The sequence below is a fragment of the Jaculus jaculus genome, chromosome 15, assembly GCF_020740685.1.
Source record: "Jaculus jaculus isolate mJacJac1 chromosome 15, mJacJac1.mat.Y.cur, whole genome shotgun sequence".
NCBI lineage: Eukaryota > Metazoa > Chordata > Mammalia > Rodentia > Dipodidae > Jaculus > Jaculus jaculus.
In genome coordinates, this window is record NC_059116.1 from 35,092,800 (window position 1) to 35,115,296 (window position 22,497).

The following is a 22,497-nucleotide window of genomic DNA, read 5'->3' on the forward strand; positions in this document are numbered from 1 at the left end:
GTCATGGAACAAATGGACATAACAGATATCTATAGAACATTGCATCCAAATGCTACAGGATACACATTTTTCTCAGCAGCACATGGAACATTCTCTGAAATAGACAATATATTAGGACACAAAACAAATCTTAACAAATACAAGGAAATTGAAATAATTCTTTGTACTCTGTCTGATCACAATGGGATTAAACTACAAATGAGCAACAAGAAAAACTACAGAGCATACACAAATTCATGGAGACCAAATAGGACATTAGTGAATTATGAGTGGATCATTGAAGAAATCAAAAAATTCATAGAATCAAATGGTAATGACAACACAACATACCAAAATCTTTGGGACACAATGAAGGCAGTCCTAAGAGGGAATTTTATAGCTTTAAGTGCATGTTTATGTTAAGAAATTAGAAAGGTTGCAAGTAAACAACTTAATGTGTCACCGTAAGGCCTTGGAGAAAGAAGAATAATGCAAACCAAAAATCAGTAGACAGGAAGAAATAATAAAGATTAGGGCAGGGCTGGAGAGGTGGTTTAACGGTTAAGGCATTTGCCTGCAAAGCCAAAGGATCTCGGTTCCATTCTCCAGGACCCATGTAAATCAGATGCACAAGGGGGCACATGCATCTGGAATTCATTTGCAGCATCTGGAATCCCAGTGTACCCATTCTTTCTATCTACCTCTTTCTCTCTTGCGTGCATGCTGTCTCAAATAAGTAAGTAATAATAATTTTTTTGGGTTTTTTTTCTCAATTTTTATTAGCATTTTCCATGATTATAAAAAATATCCCTTGGTAATACCCTCCCTCTTCCCACTTTCCCCTTTGAAATTCCATTCTCCATCATATCTCCTCCCCATCTCAATCAGTCTCTATTTTATTTTGATGTCATGATCTTTTCCTCCTCTTATGATGGTCTTGTGTCAGGCACTATGAGGTCATGGATTTCCAGGCCATTTTATGTCTGGAGGGAGCACATTGTAAGGAGTCCTACCCTTCCTTTGGCTCTTACATTCTTTCCACCACCTCTTCCGCATTAGACCCTGAGCCTTGGAAGGTGTGATCGAGATGTTACTCAGTACTCCAGTCACTTCTTTCTGGCACTATGATACCTTCTGAGTCGTTCCAAGGTCACTGCCATCTGAGAAGAGAAGATTCTCTGTAGGGAGCCATAGAGCAAAAGCCTTTCCATTTTGCCTGGGCTGACTCATTACTCAGAAAGCTGGTCCATCCAGCTTTCTGCTAGGTACTTCTGGAACTGGTCAGCAGACTACTTACAGAATCTTATCTTTTGCAAAAAGCCAGTTTATGGTCAGTATGTGAAACCTGGTGCAGTCAGGATGTTAAGTCAGTTAGGCAAGATTACATGAACACCTAATTACAACCCCTCTAGGTTTCCTAACAAGTCCTTGCCCTGGCCACATCCCCTTCCCCCTACAACTCCTTGCCTTGACCACGTCCCCTTCCCCCTACAACCCTATATAAACCTACATGTAAGAATAAACTCTCGAGGCCGTGACAAATGTCTAGCATGGTCTCCTTCTTGTGTCTGTTTGCCTACTTTCATTCAGGTTGATTTTCATCTCGCTTCTTTGTTCGATTCTCCGCTGGCCGGGGCAATTCTCTACCAAAAATGAGAGTAGCATTAGTATAAGGGTATGAACATTAAGAGAAGTGCTTACTGGGTAGTTTGATAAGCATAGTATATACATTTATCCAGACATCAGCAGATGTTACACCCCTAGGGCTCATGACTGCCCCTGTTTTAAGTTTTCAGTATCAAGGATGTATTCCCTCCCATGGAGCGGGCCTCCAGTCCAATTGGAGGCCAGTTGGTTTCCACCATGATAGATGTGCCACTATTGCATCCATTGGCTCATTTGACCTGGCTGGCCAATTATAAGGCTTGCAGTGTCCACTGTTGAGTATCTTTACTGGTGGTATCTCTTCCTCCCATTAAACTGCATGCAGAATACCTCCTTCCAGCTTTCTGTCAGCTAATAACATATTTTTTTAAAAAGATTATGGCAGAGCCGGGGGTGGTTGCACACACCTTTAATCCCAGCATGTGGGAGGCAGAAGTAGGAGTATCTCCATGAGTTCAAGGCCAACCTGAGCCTACACAGTGAAATCCAGGTCAGCCTGAGCTAGAGTGAGACCTTACCTCAAAAAAAAAAAAAAAAAAAATCCCAAGAATCAATGAAACAAACAGTTGGTTCTTTGAAAAAATAAGCAAGATTGAAAGCCAGGTGTGGTAGCGCACACCTTTAATTCCAGCACTCAGGAGGCAGAGGTAGGAGGATTGCCATGAGTTTGAGGCCAGCCTGAAACTACATAGTGAATTCCAGGTCAGCCTGGACCAGAGGTAGACCCTACCTCAAAAAATAAATAAATAAAAATTTAAAAAATTAAGCAAAATTGATAAACCCTTAGCAAATCTAACCAAAAGAAAGAGGAAAGAGACACAATTTAATAAAATTAGAGATGAAAAAGGCACTATTACAGCAGATACCAAAGAAATTCAGAAAATCATGAAGACATGCTTTAATAATATATACCCCACTACGTTTGAAAATCTGAAAGAAATGGATGATTCCCTTGATTTATATGACCTACCAAAATTAAATCAAGATGAGATAAATAATTTAAATAGATTTATAACAAGTATGAAGATCTAATCAGTTATAAAAAAAAATCTCCCAACTAAAAAATATCCAGACCCAGATGAATTCACAGGTGAATTTTACCAGACCTTGATGGAAGAACTAACACCAATGCTTCTCAAACTTTTCCATAAAATAGAAAAGGAAGGAATTCTACTAAACTCCTCCTACAAAGCCAGTATCATCCTGATACCCAAACCAGACAAAGGCAGAACAAAAAAAAAGAGAGAGAGAAAATTACAGAATAATCTCCCTCATGAACATAGATGCAAAAATTTTCAACAAAATATTGGCACACAGAATACAAGAATATTTCAAAAAGATCATTCACCTTAACCAAGTAGGCTTTATCCCAGAGATGCAGGAATGGTTCAACATATGCAAATCGATAAATGTAAATACACTATATAAATGGACTGAAGGACAAAAATCACATGATCATCTCATTAGATGCAGAAAAAGCATTTGACAAAATCCAATATTCCATCTCTTCATGATAAAAGTCCTAAAGAAACTGGGAATAGAAGGCATATATCTCAACATAATAAAGGCTATTTATGACAAACCTACAGAAAACATAATACTAAATGGATAAAAACTTGAAGCTTTCCCACTAAAATCAGGAACAAGACAAGGGTGTCCACTGTCCCCAGTTTTGTTTCGTTTTTATTTTCCAGGTGGGGTTTCACTCTAGCACAGGCTGACATGGAATTCACTCTGTGGTCTCAGGGTGGCTTTGAACTCATGATGATCCTCCTACCTCTGCCTCTTGAATGCTGGGATTAAAAGCTTGTGCCAGCATCCCTGGCTTGTCCCCAGTTTTATTTAATATAGTACTGGAAGTCTTAGCTATAGCAATAAGAAAGAAACTCACAAAAGGGATACAAATTGGAAAGAAAGAGATCAAATTATCATTATTTGCAGATGATATGATTCTATACATAAAGGACCTTAAAGACTCTACCAGCAAACTGTTACAGCTCATAAACACCTATAGCCATGTAGAAGGGTACAAAATAAACACACAGAATCAGAAATCAATAGCTTTTCTTTTTCATTTTCTTTTCTTTTATTCCTTTTGGTTTTTTGAGGTAGGGTCTCACTCTAGCTCAGGCTGTCCTGGAATTCAGTATATAATCTCAGGGTGGCCTCAAATTCTTGGAGACTCTCCTACCTCTGCCTCCCCAGTGCTGGGATTAAAGGTATGCGGCACCACACCCAGCTTCAGTAGCTTTTCTATATACTAACAACAAACATGTGGAGGATGAACTCAGGGAATCATGCCCATTCATAATTGCCTCAAAATAATAATAATAATAATAATAATAACAATAATAGAATACCTTTGAATAAATCTAAATAAGGAAATAAAGGATTCTACAATAAAATCTTTAAAACACTCTCAAACAAGATATTGCAGAAGACATTAGGAAATGGAAAGGCATCCCATGTTCGAGCATTGGAAGAACCAATACTGTGAAAATGTCAATCTTACAAAAAGCAATCTACGCATTTAATGAAATCCCTATTAAAATTCTAGTGGCATTCTTCATAGGAATGAAAAAAAAATCTAAAATTCATTTGGAAGCACAAAGAAAAATATTCAAATATACAAAACAAGTTTGAGCAACAAAAATAAGACTGGGCTGGAGAGATGGCTTAGCATTTAAGGCATTTGCCTACAAAGCCAAAGGATCCTGGTTCTATTCTCCAGGACCCACATAAGCCAGATGCACAAGGGGGCACATGCATCTGGAGTCCATTTGCAGTGGCTGGAGGCCCTGGCACACCCATTCTCTCTCTCTCTCTCTCTCTCTCTCTCTTTCTCAATCTGCCTCTTTTTCTCTCTCAAATAAATAAATAAATAAATGTATTTAAAAAATAAGAGGGGAGGGGATGTGATGGAGAATGGAATTTCAAAGGGGAAAGTGGCGGGAGGAAGGGTATTACCATGGAATATTTTTTATAATCATGGAAGATGTTAATAAAAATTTGAAAAAAATAATAAATAAAAGTATTTAAAAAAATAATAATAAGGGAGCTAGAGAGATGGCTTAGTGGTTAAGGCATTTGCCTGTAAAACCAAAGGATCCCAGTTTGATTCTCCAGGACCCACATAAGCCAGATATACAATGGGACACATGCTGGAGCCTGCCGGCTGAAAGGGTTCAAGCCTGATGGGGAGTAAGGATTAAGGAAAGACAGAAGAAAGAATGCAAGCATGGACTACAGTCCAGGGCTGAAGCAAGGCCTCAAGCCAGGACTGAAGACATGGTTTATTTCACAGCATTCCTTTTTATATCTTTTTACAAACACTTTTTCCATGGGCAAAGATTTTATGAGCTTTACAAGTTCCTATCAAAAAAGCTTCCTGTTACAGAGTTTTTGCATTTCAATCACTTCTCAGTACAAAAGACCAGCCAAATGGCTGAATATACATAATCTTACTTACAGGAAGGCTGCTATAGTTTTGCTAATGTCTTGCTGCCAGAAGCCCAGAGCTATGGATACAAGTCCAGCCAAAATGGCTCCCGACAGACACATGCATCTGGAATTTGTTTACAGTGGCTGAAGGCCCTGGCGTGCCCATTCTCTGCCTCTTTCTCTCTCTGCCTCTTTCTCTGTATCAAATAAATAAATAAATAAAATATATATTTAAAAAATAAACTAGCCAGGCATGGTGGCACTCCCCTGTAATCCTAGCACTTGGGAGGGAGAGGTAGGAGGATCGCTGAGAGTTGTTTGTTTTTTTTTTTTAATTTATTTATTTGAGAGCGACAGACACAGAGAGAAAGACAGATAGAGGGAGAGAGAGAGAATGGGCGCGCCAGGGCTTCCAGCCTCTGCAAACGAACTCCAGATGCGTGCGCCCCCTTGTGCATCTGGCTAACGTGGGACCTGGGGAACCGAGCCTCGAACTGGGGTCCTTAGGCTTCACAAACAAGCGCTTAACTGCTAAGCCATCTCTCCAGCCCTCACTGAGAGTTTGAGGCCACCCTGAGACTACATAGTTAATTCCAGGTCAGCCTGGACCAGAGTGAAACCCTACCTCGAAAAACAAAAAAAATAAAAATAAATAAATAAAATAAAAAATAATAAGGCTGGTGGTATTACTATACCAGATTTTAAGCTATACTACAAAGCCATAGTAACAAAATCAGCATGGTACTGGCACAAATGCAGACAGATAGATCAATGGAACAGAATAAAGGACACAGATGATTAATCCAGGCTGCTACAGATATTTGATTTTTGACCAAAATGCCAAAAAACATGCATTGGAGAAAAGACAGCCTCTTTAACAAATGGTGCTCAGAAAACTGGGTATCTATATGTAGAAAAATTAAAATAGATCCTTATCTCTCTCCATGCACAAGACTCAAGTCCAAATGAAACAAAAACCTTAATCTCAGACTTGAAACTCTGAAACTGCTAGAGAAAAAAGTAAGGGAAACCCTTCAACATGTTGACATAGGCAATGATGTTCTTACTATAACCTCAGTTGCTGAGGAAATAAAACTACTAATCAACCAATGGAACCTCGTGAAATTACAAAACTTTGGTACAGCAAAAGACACTGTGAATAGAGCAAAGAGGCAACCTACAGAATGGGAAAAAATCTTTTCCACCTATACATTTGACAGAGGATTGATATCTAGGATATACAAAGAACTCAGAAAATTAAATAATAAGAAATCAAATAACCCAATTAAAAATGGGCTAAGGCATGAGCCGGGCATGGTGGCACATGCCTTTAATCTCAGCACTTGGGAGGCAGAGGTAGGAAGATCGCTGTGAGTTCGAGGCCACTCTGAGACTCCATAGTGAATTCCAGGTCAACCTGAGCCAGAGTGAGACCTTACCTCCTGGGTGGGGGAGAAGGGAGGGGTGCTAAGGCAGTAAGCACTTCACTCAGCGTTCATACCCATATTTAAATGCTACTTTCACTTTTGGTTAGAGAACCTTCTCTTTTCAGATGGCAGTGACCTTGGGATGACTCAGAAGACACGATGGTGCTGAGAGGTGACAGAGGAGTGCTCAGCACTGAAATATCTCTATCACACCTTCCAAGATTCAGGGTCCATTGCGGAAGAGGTGGTGGAAAGAATGTAAGAGCCAAAGGAAGGCTAGGACTCCTTACAACGTGGTCCCTCCAGACATAAATTTGCTTGGATATCCATGACCTCATAGTGCCTGAAACATGAGACCATCATAAGAGGAGGAAAAGATCATGGCATCAATATAAAAGAGAGACTCATTGAGAGGGGGAAGAGATATGATGGAAGTGGAGTTTCAAAGATAAAAGGGGGGAGGGAGGGCATTATCATGGGATATTGTTTACAATCATGGAAGTTGTCAATAAAAAAGTTTAAAAAGAAAGAAAGAAAAAGAAAAATGGGCTAAGGGACTAAATAGAGAGTTCTCAAGAGAAGAAATACAGATGGCATATAAACATCTTTAAAAAGTGTTGTATATCCTTAGCCATTAGGGAAATGCAAACTAAAACTACTCTGAATTTCCATCGCACTCCTGGCAGAATGGCTATAATCAAGAAAACAAATGACAGCTGGGTGTGGTGGTGCACGCCTTTAATCCCAGCACTTGGGAGGCAGAGGTAGGAGAATCACCATGAGTTCAAGTTCACCCTGAGACTACATAATGAATTCCAGGTCAGCCTGGGCTAGAGTGAAACCCTACCTTGAAAAAAAAAAAAAAAAGACAATAAACATTGGCAAGGATGTGGAAAAAGAGGAACCCTTCTACACTATTGGTGGGAATGTAATCTGGTATAGCTGTTATGCCCAGTTCTCGTCATCCCCAGTGACCACCAAGGAGAACCAAACTCGTATGCAAGGGCAAGGAGCTTTACTTCGGGCTTAAGATTGGTCTCTTGACTTCACCAATGCAGAGGATCTGTACAAGAGCCCTGAGTAGTGTGGAGGGGGGGAGGGTTTTTGTAGGGATTTGAACATAGAAGAAGGGGATGGGTACATGATTGGTTGATTTAAACAATGTACTCTTCTGGTTGGCTTGGGATTTTGGCGGGCAAAGTTGGCGGGCTGGGGCTAGGGGAATTGAATTTATCTATGACTACAGGAATGTATGACGTAATCAGTTTCCAGTAACTGTTAAACCCACCCTTACCAGAAAATAAAAAACTTAGATCTTTCTGGGAAACAGAAACTTAGGCCTACTGAGGACTCTGAAGCTTGTCATGGTGTCCATCTGGTTCCTGAGTCCTTCAATAGTCATTATGGAAATCAATGTGGAGGTTCCTGAGATAGCTGAAAATAGATTTACCATATGATCCAGCTATACCACTCCTAGGTATAGATCCCAAGGACTCTTCTCAGTACTTTAGAGATACTTGCACAACCATGTTTTGTGGGGTTCCCCAGAGGGGTCCCTGCTCAGGGCTGTCTACGCGACCCCAAGAACACTCACGCAGGACACTCTCAATGCAAACCACACGAGGTTTATTGAATCCGATGCATCGGGGCTCAACACAGATTCCTCTCGCAGGAGGGGTGAAGAGCCCCTAGCAACGGGTTTGGTCAGCTTATATAGGCTAAGACCACAGGTATGCAGAGTCATAGGGGCGTTCCAGCCGTGGGTCCCTCTGATTGGGTGGGGCCCACGGGGTGGGCTCGTGTCTGGGGGCTTCAGATATGTGTTGACCGTTGATTGGTTGTGTCCAGGTGGGGAGTTATCTTAATGAGGAACTCGAGTTCCTGGAATTTAGGCATTGTATAAGGCATACAAAAGGTCAGGTTCCTCATGGTATACTTTTTACAAAATGGAGGCAGTTGCAAAATGGCAGTTCCGTGATTCAGTGCAGCAGCAAGCAAGCCATATTACAGAAGCTTAAAAAGGCAGGTTAGCAGAGCAGCTAGAAAACAGAGCAGCAGAAATAGGGCAACTTTTATCCTTTCAGTTTATTGCTACTCTATTCACACTAGCTAGGAAATGGGACCAGCCTTAGATGTCCCTCAACTGATGAATGGATAATGAAGATGTAGTACATTTATACAATGGAATTCTATTTAGCGGTAAAGAAAAATGAAATTTGCAGGGAAATGGATAGATCTGGAAAGGATTATATTAAGTGAGGTAACCCAGACCCAGAATGCCAAACATGGCATGTTCTCTCTCATACATAGATCCTAGTTACAAATGTTCAGACTTGTGTGTGAGTTGGAGTGAAAATCGGTAGCAGAGGACAGTAAGCTAGAAAGGCGCTATAGCGGAGGGGGGAGAGGGGGAAATTGAGGCAGGTCAAGGATCCCATCAAATGTCCACAAAGAAACATTGTGTGTCCAGGGAGAAAACTGAGGTAGGGCGAGATTTTGCTAGGTGTCTAATGGTGAAAGTGAGACAAGGCTAGTTTCAGTTTATCAGGGCAAACTGAGGCAGGTGAGCAGTCCCGTCTCCTGTCAACACTGAGGTCAGCAGGCTGTGCGGGTGGACTGAGGACCCAGGGTAAATTGAGGCCATGCCCACAGGCAGAGCTGCAGATGCTGGCGCTATCACAGGGCTCTGGCAGGGAACGTGCAGGGGCTGTCCCCCCCAGCACCCCCCCTCCGTGCTGGACCATGTGGCCAAGGTGCGATGCAGCAGTGACGTCCTGGGGGCCGTGCTGATCCTGCCTCTAAAATAACTTTTATTTTTTATTAGAGAAAGAAAGAGAGAGAGAGGGAGGGAGGGAGGGAGGGAGGGAGGGAGGGAGGGAGGGAGGGAGGGAATGAGAATAGGCACTCCAGGGCCTCCAACCACTGCAAACAAACTCCAGACACTTGTGCTACCTTATGCATCTGTCTTACTGGGAGCTGGAGAATTGAACCTGGGACTTGGTTTTGTAGGCAAGTGCCTTAACTGCTAAGCCATCTCTCCAGCCCCTGATCCTGCTTTTCTTTTTTCTTTTTTCTGTCTTTCTGTCTTCCTTCCTTCCTTCCTTCCTTCCTTCCTTCCTTCCTTTCTTTCTTTCTTTGTTTTTGTTTTTTGAGGTAGGGTCTCGCTCTAGCTCAGGCTGACCTGGAATTCACTATGTAATCTCAGGATGTCCTTGAACTCACAGCTATCCTCATATCTTTGTAACCCGAGTGCTGGCATTAAAGGCGAGTGCCACCATGCCTGGCTTTTGATCCTGCCCTTTAATTCAGTCTGCAATGCAAGCCTGTATTTTTGGTTGCAGTATTGAAGCCATTTACGTTATTATTGAGCCTGGCGTGGGTGTGCACACCTTTAATCTCAGCACTCAGGAAGCAGAGGTAGGAGGATCATAGAGGGTTCAAAGCCAGCCTGAGACTACAGAGTGTGCTCCAGGCAGCCTGGGCTAGGGCAAGACCCTACCTCAAAAAAACAAAAACAAAAAAGTTACTATTGAAAGGTGTGTATTTAGTCTTGCCATTCTTCTTTTGTAGTGCTTCTTTTTTTCCCTTCACTCTCTTGTAATAACTATTATTTGCATATGGTTTATTTTTTCCTGTTTCATGTGTGTGATTTCCTTTCTCTTCAGCTTGAAGGATCCCTTCAAGCATTTTCTGTAGAGCTGGTTTAGTTGTCACACATTCCTTTAGCCTGTTTTTATTGTGGAATGTCCTTATTTCTCCATCAATTTGGATTGATAGCTTTGCTGGGTAAAGTAATCTTGGTTGACAGTTGTTATCTTTCTGAACATGGAATACATCATTCCAAACCCTTCTGGCTTTTAAAGTTTGTGTTCATTAATCTGCTGCGATCCTGATGGGCTTGCCTTTGTATATTATGTTATGCTTCCCTCTGATTGCTTTCGATATATTTCTTTGGTTTTAGTTATAATATGACAAGGGGAGGTTGTTTCCTGGTTTTGTCTGTTTGGCATTCTAAATGCTTGCTGTTTCTGTATTGGCATCTGTCTCTCTACTTGGGGGAAATTTTCTTCTGTGATTTTGTTGAAAATACCAACTCTGCCTTTGTTGTGAAGTTCTTCTACTATACCCTGAATTCTTATGTTTGATCCCTTCAAAGTGCCCAGAACGTCTTGAAATTCCCATTTGTACCTTCCTATTAGTTTGTCTTTCTCTTTGTAGGACTGTTCTAGATCTGTCACCTTATCTTCTAGTATAGATATTCTTTTTAAAATAATATTTTATGGGCTGGAGAGATGGCTTAGTGGTTAAGGTGTTTGCCTGCAAAGCCTAACGATCCAGGTTCAATTCTCCAGATCCCATGTAAGCCAGATGCACATGTGTCTGGAGTTTGTTTACCATGGCTAGAAGCCAGCTGGGCATGGTGGCGCACGCTTTTAATCCCAGCACTTGGGAGGCAGAGGTAGGAGGATTGCGGTGAGTTCGAGGCCACCCTGAGACTCCATAGTGAATTCCAGGTCAGACTGGGCTAGAGAGACCCTACCTCGAAAAGCCAAAAAAAGAAAAAAAGAAAAAAATAAACCCCACAATAGCTAGAGGCCCTGGCATACCCTACTCTCATTCTCTCTCTCTCTGTCTCAAATAAATATTTAAGAATATTTTATTTATTTATTTATTTATTTATTTGGGAGCATGAAAGAAGCAGAGCAAGAGAGACAGAGAGAGAATGGGTGCACCAGGGTTTCCAGCCATTGCAAATGAACCCCAGATGCATCTACCACCTTGTGCATCTGACTTACGTGGGTCATGGGGAATCCAACTGAGGTCCTTTGGTTTTGCAAACAAGCGCCTTAACTACTAAGCCATCTCTCCAGCCCTAGATATTCTTTTTTCAATTTTATTTTATTTGTTTGACAGAGAGAGAGAAAGAGAAAAATAGTGAGAAGCAGATAGAGAGACAGAGAGAATGGGAGTGCCAGGGCCTTTAGCAGCTACAAACGAACTCCAGATGTATGCTCCACCATGTGCATCTGGCTCACATAGGTCCTGGGGAATCAAACCTGGGTCCTTTGGCTTTGCAGGCAAGCCCCTTAACCACTAAGCAACCTCTCAAGCCCTAGTTTAGATATTCTGTCCTCTCCTTGATCCATTCTACTGATGAGACTTCCTATAGGGTTTTCTATTTGACTTTGTTTTGCATTTCTGGTATTTCTTATTGGTATTTCTTCAGTATTTCTATTTTCTCACTCATGTATTGTATTGACCTCCTTATTTCGCTAAGTTAGTTTCCTGTGTTCCCTTAGGATTCCTTCAGGAGTTTGTTTTCTTCTTTGATTCTTTTTATTTCTTTGAACATAGATACAAATCATTCTTTTGAATTTTTTAATTTTTTTTTTAATTTTTTTAAAATTTATTTGAGAGCGACAGACACAGAGAGAAAGACAGATAGAGGGAGAGAGAGAGAATGGGCGCGCCAGGGCTTCCAGCCACTGCAAACGAACTCCAGACGTGTGCGCCTCCTTGTGCATCTGGTTAACGTGGGACCTGGGGAACTGAGCCTCGAACCGGGGTCCTTAGGCTTCACAGGCAAGCACTTAACCGCTAAGCCATCTCTCCAGCCCTTGAATTATTTTTTTTCAATTTTTATTAACATCTTCCATGATTATAAAAAGTATTCCATGGTAATACCCTCCCTGCCCCCCACTTTCCTCTTTGAAATTCCATTCTCCATCATATCCCCTCCCCATCTCAGTCTCTCTTTTATCTTGATGTCATGGTCTTTTCTTCCTCTTATGATGGTCTTGTGTAGGTAGTGTCAGGCACTGTGAGGTCATGGATATCCAGATAGATATCCAGGCCATTTTATGTCTGGAGGGAGCACATTGTAAGGAGTCCTACCCTTCCTTTGGCTCTTACATTCTTTCCGCCACCTCTTCCGCATTAGACCCTGAGCCTTGGAAGGTGTGATTGAGATGTTACTCAGTACTCCAGTCACTTCTTTCCAGCACTATGACACCTTCTGAGTCGTCCCAACTTCACTGCCATCTGAAAAGAGAAGATTCTCTACCATAAGTGAGAGTAACATTAATATAAGAGTATGAACATTAAGAGAAGTGCTTACTGGGCAGTTTGATAAGCATAGTATATACATTTATCCAGACATCAGCAGAAGTTATACCCCTAAGGCTCATGACTGCCCCTGTTTTAAGTTTTCAGTATCAGGAATGTATTTCCTTCCATGGAATGGGCCTCTAGTCCAATTAGAGGGCAGTTGGTTTCCACCATGATAGACATGCCGCAATTGCATCATTGACTCACTTGACCTGGCTGGCCAAATATAAGGCTTGCAGTGTCCATCTTTTGAATTCTTTATCAGGCATTTTATCTAAACCAGTCTCACTGGAGGTCATTTATGATGAATTTATAAGTTTTGGTGGGTTTCTATTGTCTTGATTTTTTTGTGTGTCTTGTATCATAATGTAGATTTTTGTACCTTGGGTTAATTTGATGCTTGGGTTTTCTAATTATCTGCTATGGTCTTAGATGTGTAGATCAGAAGTTATCTTCAGGGGAGGATCCAAAGGTGCCAGGTGTGGCTCTTATATTACTCCCAGAATAATATCAAAAGTGACCCTAGGTGTTGGGCTTGCCTGCTATGTAAGTATTCTAGTATTCTAGGCGTGCGCCACCATGCCCGGCTTGTTGCACACTTTTAATTTCAGCACTTAGGAGGCAGAGGTAGGAGGATCACCGTGAGTTTGAGGTCACCCTGAGGGTACATAGTGAATTCCAGGTCAGCCTGGGCTAGAGTGAGACCCTACCTTGGAAAACAAAAAATAAATAAATAAAATAAAATAAATAAAAGTGCACACCACCACTCCCAGCTCTTTTTCTATTTCTTTTTCTTTTTTGAGGTAGGGTCTCAAGCTACCCAGGCTGACCTGGAATTCACTATGTCATCTCAGTTGGCCTTGAACTCATGGAGATCCTCCTATCTCTGCCTCTCAAGTGCTCAACACATTTTTTTTTTACATTTTTAAAGTGAGTTTTACATTTTTTAAATTTTTTAATTTTTTTTATTTTTCTAGATATTTATTTATTTATTTATAAATGTACAATCTTATTTTCTTTATTGTTGAAAAGAATTCTATCACATGCATGTGCCACATTTTCAACATCTATTCATGTGCCGATGGACATGTTGGGAGATTCCATTTCCTTCCCTTTACTGACCAGAGCAGCAGCGAACATGGGTGTGCAGGCATCTCTGTGGTAGGCTATAGAGCCCTTTGGGCATACGCCCAGGGGTGAGTGCTGTTGCTGGGTCATAGGGTAGTTCAATTTTCAGCTTTTTAAGAAATTTCCACACTGATTTCCATAATGGCTACACTGACTTACACTCTCGCCAGTAGTGAATCAGAGCTCTCCTTTCTCCACACACTCAACAGCATTTGTTGTCATTGTTTTCTTTTTTTTTTTTTTTGATTATAAAATATATCCCATGGTAATTCCCTCCCTCCCCACCCCCACACTTTCCCATTTGAAATTCCATTCTACATCATATTACCTCCCCATTACAATCATTGTAATTACATATATACAATATCAACCTATTAAGTATCCTCCTCCCTTCCTTTCTCTACCCTTTAGTGTTTTACATTTTTTTAAAGATTTCATTATTATTTATTTATTTCAGTCAGAGAGAGACAGAGGGAGAGAATGGGCACACCAGGGCTTCTAGCCACTGCGAATGAACTCTAGACATATGCACCACCTTGTGCATCTGGCTTAAATGGGACCTGGAGAATTGAATCTGTGTCCTTAGGCTTCTCAGGCATGCACCTTAACTACTAAGCCATCTCTCCAGCCCTCAACACATTATTTTTTAATTTTTTATTCACAACTTGCATAATTGTAAACAATATCCCATGGTAATTCCCTCCCTCTCCCACTTTCCCCTTTGAAACTCCACTCTCCATCATATCCCTTCCCCCTCTCAATCAGTCTCTCTTTTATTTTGATGTCATGATCTTTGCCTCCTATTATGATGGTCTTGTGCAGGTAGTGTCAGGCACTGTGAGGTCATGGATGTCCAGGCCATTTTGTGTCTGGAGGAGCACATTGTAAGGAGTCCTACCCTTCCTTTGGCCCTTACATTCTTTTTTTTTTTTTTTTAATTTTTTTTTTTTGGCCATTTTTTATTTATTTATTTGAGAGCGACAGACACAGAGAGAAAGACAGATAGAGGGAGAGAGAGAGAATGGGCACGCCAGGGCTTCCAGCCTCTGCAAACGAACTCCAGACGCGTGCGCCCCCTTGTGCATCTGGCTAACGTGGGACCTGGGGAACCGAGCCTCGAACCGGGGTCCTTAGGCTTCACAGGCAAGCGCTTAACCGCTAAGCCATCTCTCCAGCCCCCTTACATTCTTTTCACCACCTCTTCTGCAATGGACCCTGAACCTTGGAAGGTCAACACATTCTTTCTTTTTTTTTTTTTTTTTTTGGTTTTTCGAGGTAGGGTCTCACTGTGGCTCAGGCTTCAACACATTCTTTAACAATGGTCTGGAAAGTCCCCAGCACCCCTCTACAATCCTATTTCACAATGCAACCCCACTATCCTACTTTGTGATAGCAAGCGAGCATGATTTCAAAAATTGGAATTCTGCAGTTAGCACCTGGTATGGATCAAATACCAGATGACTTAACTGAGAGTACATCCTCATTCTTGTTTTTATGGTTCTGTGTTGAACTTTAACCTAGGTAAGCCCTTCTTTTATTATTATAGAAATGGCTGGGTGTCTTAAGATGGCTTTCCTTAGGTTAAGCTAGCTGCGTGTTTCAACTATACTTGCCTTGCAAAACAATATTAAAAAGACATCTAGCCAGGCATGGTAATGCATACCTTTCATCTCAGCACTCCGAAGGCAGAGGTACAAGGATCACTGTGAGTTCAAGGCCAGCCTGAGACTACATAGTGAATTCCAGGTCAGCCTAGATAGAGCGAGACTCTACCTCTAAAAAACAAATAAACAAAAAAAGATTTTTTTTTCATTTTTTTTTTATTTACTTATTTGAGAGTGACAGAGAGAGAGGGAGAGACAGATAGAGAATGGGCGCGCCAGGGCTTCCAGCCACTGCAAATGAACTCCAGACGCATGTGCTCCCTGGTGCATCTGGCTAATGCGGGTCCTGGGGAATCGAGCCTCGAACCGGGGTCCTTAGGCTTCACAGGCAAGCGCTTAACTGCTAAGCCATCTCTCCAGCCCCCCAAAAAAGATATTTTGACACTAGGCTTTCATAAAAAATTTATCTTGGTTTTCAAATACTTGGTTTCATACTCTGGTGGCCATTGGACTAATTACTTCATTTGTTCTTTGCATAGTCAGAGGGATCAGCTTAAAGATACTTACCTGCCGCCAGCAACGTCAACAACATCTGGTTTGTCAGACGACTTTTTTTTTTTTTTTTTTGAGGTAGGGTCTTGCTCTAGCAGAGGCTGATTTAGAATTCACCCTGTAGTCTCAGTGTGGCCTCGAACACATGGCGATCCACCTACCTCTGCCTTCCTAGTGCTGTGATTAAAGGCATGTGCCACCATGCCCAGCTATCAGACAACTTTTAAAATAAAAGCTGGAGAGATGGCTTAGCAGTTAAGTCACTTGCCTCTGAAGCTTCAGGACCCAGGTTCAGGTTCAATTCCCCAGAACCCACATCAGTCAGAAGTACATGGTAGAGCATGCGTTTGGAGTTCGTTTGCAGTGAGGAGAGGCCCTGGTGTGCCCATTCTCTCTCTCTTTTTCTCTCTTGTTTCTCTCTTTTTCTCTCTTGTTTGTCTCTCTTTTTTTCTCTGTCTCTTTTTTTCTCAAATAAATAAATAAAAACAAAATATTTTATAAAAGAAAAAGAAAAAGGGAGATGTGGACATCAAGCTAACTCACCACAGGGTAATCCTTGCACAAACTAAGCCCAAGGATATGGCAGGCTGTGCACCTTGGGCGGGGTATCTTGAAGGCAGGAGCTCACAGCTCTTCCAATGATTTCCTGATGAAATGATCATGAATCAAGCAACTTTAAAATGTAAATGTAGCAGGGCATGGTGGCGCATGCCTTTAATCCCAGCACTCGGGAGGCAGAGGTAGGAGGATCGCCCATGAGTTCAATGCCACCCTGAGACTACATAGTGCCTTCCAGGAGAGCCTGAGCTAGAGTGAAACCTTACCTCAAAAAGCCACAAATAAAAAAAAATTATCAAACTGCCCAGTAAGCACCTCTCTTAATATTCATACTCTTATACTGATGTTACTCTCACTTTGGGTAGAGAATTTTCTCTTTTCAGCTGGCAGTGACCTTAGGATGACTCAGAAGGTATCATGATGCTGGAAAGAAGTGACTGGAGTACTGAGTAACATCTCGATCACACCTTCCAAGGCTCAGGGTCTAAAGCAGAAGAAGTGGCGGAAAGAATGTAAGAGCCAAAGGAAGGGTAGGACTCCTTACAACGTGCTCCCTCCAGACATAAAATGGCCTGGATATCCATGACCTCATAGTGCCTGACACTACCTACACAAGACCATCATAAGAGGAGGAAAAGATCACAACATCAAAATAAAAGAGAGACTAATTGAGATGGGGAGGGGATATGATGGAGAATGGAATTTCAAAGGGGAAAGTGGGGGGGGGGGGGTATTACCATGGGATATGTTTTATAATCATGGAAAATGTTAATAAAAATTGAGGAAAAAAATATAAATGTTGTTGGGTGTGGTGGTGCAAGCCTTTAATCCCAGCACTTGGGAGGCAGAGGTAGGAGGATTGCTGTGAGTTTGAGGCCATCCTGTGACTACTGAGTGAATTCCAGATCAACCTAGGCTAGAACAGGACCTTACCTTGAATGAAAAAAAAAAAAAAGAAAGAAGGAAAGAAAGATAAAGAGCTGGGCATGGTGGCAGGAGGCAGAGTTGGAAGGATCATTGTGAGTTCGAGGCCATCCTGCAAAGTGAATTTCAGGTCAGCCTGGGCTGGAGTGAGACCCTACCTCAAAAAACAAAACAAACAAACATGAGCCGGGTATGATGGTGCATGCCTTTAATCCCAGCACTCAGGAGGCAGAGATAGAAAGATCACTGTGAGTTCGAGGCCACCCTGAGACTACACAGTGAATTCCAGGTCAGCCTGGGCTAGAGCAAGACCCTACACACACACACACACACAAAAAAAAAAAAGTAAACAAACGAAAACGTAAACCAAGAGGTTGTGGTTAAGGTGTGCTCCTGTCCCTCAGCTCTGGCCAGTTCTGCAAAATGGACTGGCAAATCCTTTTTCTGTTAATGTGTTCATTGCTGAGGGTGCAGCCTCAAGCTTATGGACAATTGCTCTCATGGGTGGGGCTGGAAGGGGTACAGTCCCAGGAGGCTATGCTCATCCTGGGATTTCAGCTGACTGAAAGGATGAGACAAAGTGAAGGGCAGTAATTTAAATCTGTGTCTTTAGCCAGGCACAGAAGAAAGTGAAGACGTCAGACATTCATTCTACTGTTGCCTCACGTACTCTAGGAGGAGTAAATGCTGTGTGAACGAGTGTGTGCACCTGCCTGTGGGGCCAGAGGTGGACATCAGGGTTCCTCAGTAGCTCTCCTGCAAATTCTTTCAGTCAGTGTCTCTTTCTGAACGTGGAGCTGACTTGTTAGCCAGCAAGCCCCCGGGATCCTCCTGCCTCTGGCTCCTAGCACTAGTCACACTGCCACACTCTGTCATGCCCGGATTTCATGAGAAATATGAACTCAGGGCTGGAGAGATGGCTTAGTGGTTAAGGCACTTGCCTCCAAAGCCAAAGGACCCAGGTTCGATTCCCCAGGACCTACCTAAACCAGATGCACAAGGTGGAGTTCCATTTTGGTCAAGAGTCTCATTCTTGCTCCAGAGTGAGGTGGCATGTGGAGTGACATCTCATGATTCTCTTTGAGCCTCAATATTTAACTGAAACTGCCTTTTACAAAAGGTAGCTTTAGCCCGGCATGGTGGCGTACACCTTTAATCCCAGCACTCGGGAGGCAGAGGTAGGATTTCCGTGAGTACGAGGCCACCCTGAGACTAAATAGTGAATATCACGTCAGCCTGAGCTAGAGTGAGACCCTACCCTGAAAGAAGAAAGAAAGAGAGACAGAAAAAAACTTCATTACAGCCGGGCGTGGTGGCGCACACCTTTAGTCCCAGCACTTGGGAGGCAGAGGTAGGAGGATCGCGGTGAGTTCGAGGCCACCCTGAGACTCCATAGTGAATTCCAGGTCAGCCTGGGCTAGAGTGAGACCCTACCCTAAAAGAAGAAAGAGAGACAGATAAAAAACTTTATTGCAGAGTAAGGCAACAATACAAAAATAGGGGGAATTACCCTGCAAGGGAGCAGCAGATTGCCCAACAGCCTGAATCGATCACTTAAAATGAGGCAGAAAACTTGTAAAACTAAACCCAGCACGCAGAATAAGAAAGCTTCGTGCAAATGAATGCAGGATCCTTAATCTCTTGTTCTTGGGAAATTCTGTCGGAAAAAAAAAGAACCTGCCCGGCTTCAGATGTGTGAGGTTTCCATGGAAACGCAGCTTCCAAGACATCCTGTCAACCCGGGCGGGGTGAAGTCTGTAGCTCCGCCTACTCCCTTCCAACAACCAATAGCGACTTGGCGGTAACGCGCGCACGCACACGTGCGCTACCGTCATGGCCGCCTCCTGGCTAAGGGGGCGTGGATCTCTGCCGGGCATGCGCAGGACCTGTGTCTGCTGCGCATGCGCTCTCCCAGCATGCTCCGGGCGCGCGGGCGGCGGGCGGCTCAGTCCGTGAGTGACGGCGGCCGGCGGAACAGCGGCGTCAGTGGCGGCTCAGCGGCCCGAAGCGCGGACCAGGCTTGCGGAGGAGGGCGGAGCCGGCCGCCATGAAGCCCCCCGCAGGTACCGGCCTTCCCTCGCCGAGGTTCGGCTCGCCGGACCCCGGCGTCCCCGCCACGCGCGCGCCTGCGGGAATGGGGGCGCGGGCCCCGGTGCCCGGCGGCGGGGAGGGCACGCCTCCGAGGAATGAATGGACCGTCCTGGCCGTCCGTTCCTCCGTGGAGCACGCTTGCTCTAACTTCCCTCGTGGGCTAGGGCCCTGGGTGCAGTGTGGGGCTGACAGTCCTGTCGGGAGGGACTCGGTTACGTCCTCCTGGAGTTCGGGAGATGGACGTCCAACAAGTGCACGGGACAGCCCGGGCAATGGGGACATTTCTATGGACAGGTGTCCTGGAGGGCTGCCAGGAGGAAGTAGTCATTGGAACCTAGGCTTTTAAGGACAAGCAGTTGTCTTGACAAGACCTGGGGAAGAGGTGTCCCAGATGGAGGGAACCGCCAGGACCTAGATGGGGAGGCTGGAACTCGAGTATCACGTTTCGAGAGCAGGAAATTGTCGTTTAAGCCGGGCGTGGTGGCGCACGCCTACCACCTAGGAGGCAGAGTTAGGAGGATCGCCATGGGTTCGTGGCCGCTCTGAGACTACATAGTGAATTCCAGGTCAGCCTGAGCTAGAGTGAGACCCTACCTTGAACCCCCCCCAAAATTATAATAATAAATAATGATGATGATATTGTCTTTAAAAAGTTAACCTGTTGTGGTGGCTCACACCTTTCAACCCAGCACTGGGGAGACTGAGGCAGGATCACTGTATTTGAGGCCATCCTGGGGTATAGAGTGAGTTCTGGGTGAGCAGGTGCTGGAGTGCAACCCTACTTCAAAAGACCAATAAGGAAATAAAAGCTTGGCTGGAACATGAACACAGGCAGCCAGTGTACCCACATATTTTAAAGGCAAAGGGAATCTGGGTCGGTAGCACAGATCTGTTATCCCAGCTACTTGGAAAGCTGAGGAGGGAGAATTGCAAGTTTAAGGCCAGCTTGGGCCACACAGTGAGTTCAAAGCAACTTGGGCTACATAGCAAGACTCTGTATCAAAAAGTAAAAAAGGAGCTGAGTGTGGTGGGGCACGCCTTAATCCCAGCACTGGGGAGGCAGAGGTAGGGCGATTGCTGTGAGTTCGAGGCCAGCCTGGGCTACAGTGGGACCCTACCTCGAAAAATCAAAAAACCAAAAAAAGTAAAAAGGAGCTGGGCATGGTGGCGCACACCTTTAATCCCAGCACAGAGGTAGGAGGATCACTATGAGTTCAAGGCCACCTGAGACTACATAGTGAATTCCAGGTCAGCCTGGGCCAGAGTGAGACCCTACCTCGAAAAACCAAAAAAAGATAAAAAGAAGGGCTGGAGAGATGGTTTAACGGTTAGGGCACTTTCCAGCAAAATCAAAAGACCCAGGTTCAATTCTCCAAAACTCATGTGAAGCCAGATGCACAAGATGGTGCATGCATCTGGAGTTTGTTAGCAGTGGCTAGAGGCCCAGGTGTGCCCATTTGCTCTTTCTTTCTATCTGCCTCTTTCTCACTCTCAAATAAATAAATAAAATTTTTTTAAAAGTGAAAATAAGTTGGGTGGGGTGGCACATGCCTTTAATCTTATCAGAGGTAGGAGAATCATTCCAAGTTCAAGGCCATCCTGAAACTACAGATCAGCCTGGGATAGAGCAAGACCCTACCTCTAAAACCCAAAAAAGGATATGGGAAGATGGCTCACAGGTAAAAGGTGTTTGCTTGCAAAACCTGCCAGGCAGGGTTTAATTCCCCAGCATCCATGTAATACCAGTTGCACAAAGTGGTGCATGCATCTGGAGTTCTTTGCAGTGCCAGTAGGCCCTGGCGCACTCATATTCTGTTTTTTTTTTTGTTGTTGTTGTTTTTTGAGGTAGGGTCTCATTCTATCCCAGGCTGACCTGGATTTCACTATGTAATCTCAGACTGGTCTCAAACTCACAGTGATCCTCCTACCTCTGTCTCACAAGTGCTGGGATTAAAGATGTGTGCCACCACGCCCGATTGCACTCACATTCTTGTTCTCTCCTTTTCCTTGCTTGCCAGATCAGCCTGTCCTAGAGGGAGACCCAACCTCAAAAAAAAAAAAAAAAAAAAAGTAAAAAGAGGGTTAGGGATGTAGCTGAGTGCTGGCCTAGCATATAAGGTACCAGTGTGACCTGGTGTAGCAGGAAAACGGGAACACAGGTCTTCTCCCCCAGATAGGGCAAGCTGGTTAGAAAGGACAATTCCACCAAAGCCAGTGAGTTTGTCGGGGTTACACACAGAGCACAGGTGCGGGGTGACTTACAGGCAAGGCACATGGGTGACTGAAGGGCCACTGCATCACCACCAAGTCCCCCCTCGTCCTGGATGGCAGCCTCACGGAAGCCTCTTGATGAAGTCCCACTTCAAATTAATCTTCTACCTCCTGTGTAATCTAGTTTATTCCCAAGGTCACTTGCAGCTGTTGGGGAGGGGGCCATGCGGGAACAATCGCTGTACCTTAGGTGAGGGTCTCCTGGCCCTCCCTTCCTCTGTCCACTAGGGAGTTGTCAATAGTTCCATTACTATTACTGTACGCCTTGTACCACCATAGAGTTCTGCTTCAGAGTTGCCATAGCTACCTAGTCAAAGTGTTTCTTCTTTTTTTAGTTTTTATTTATTTGCAATCAGAGAGAGTAAAGAGACAGGGAGAATGGGCACACCAGGGCCTCTAGCCGCTGCAGTTGAACTCCAGACATGTGCCCCTTTGTGTATCTAGGTTTACTTGGGTACAGGGGAATCCAACCAGTATCATTAGGCTTTGCAGGCAAGTACCTTAACTGCTGAGCTACCTCTTTAGCACCCAAAGCATTTCTTTCTTTCTTTCTTTCTTTCTTTCTTTCTTTCTTTCTTTCTTTCTTTCTTTCTTATTGATTTGTTTATTTGAGAGAGAGAGGCAAATAGAGAATGGGTACACCAGGGCCTTTAGCCTCTGCAAATGAACTCCAGACGCATCTGACGTCTTGTGCATCTGGCTTACATGGGTCCTGGAGAATCAAACCTGGGTTATTTGGCTTTGCAGGC

General features: G+C 43.6%; 1 protein-coding gene across 1 annotated transcript in view; it reads left to right on the top strand.

Moving 5' to 3' along the window:
- The first annotated feature begins 19,320 nt into the window (after positions 1 to 19,320).
- The window catches only part of Thop1 (thimet oligopeptidase 1), a 32,085-nt gene continuing 28,908 nt past the window's right edge, over positions 19,321 to 22,497 (top strand). Inside the window, exon 1 of the mRNA XM_004654924.2 lies at positions 19,321 to 19,449. Coding sequence (XP_004654981.2) covers positions 19,434 to 19,449 — 16 coding nt within the window. The 5' untranslated portion in view covers positions 19,321 to 19,433. The remainder of the gene's footprint in view (positions 19,450 to 22,497) is intronic.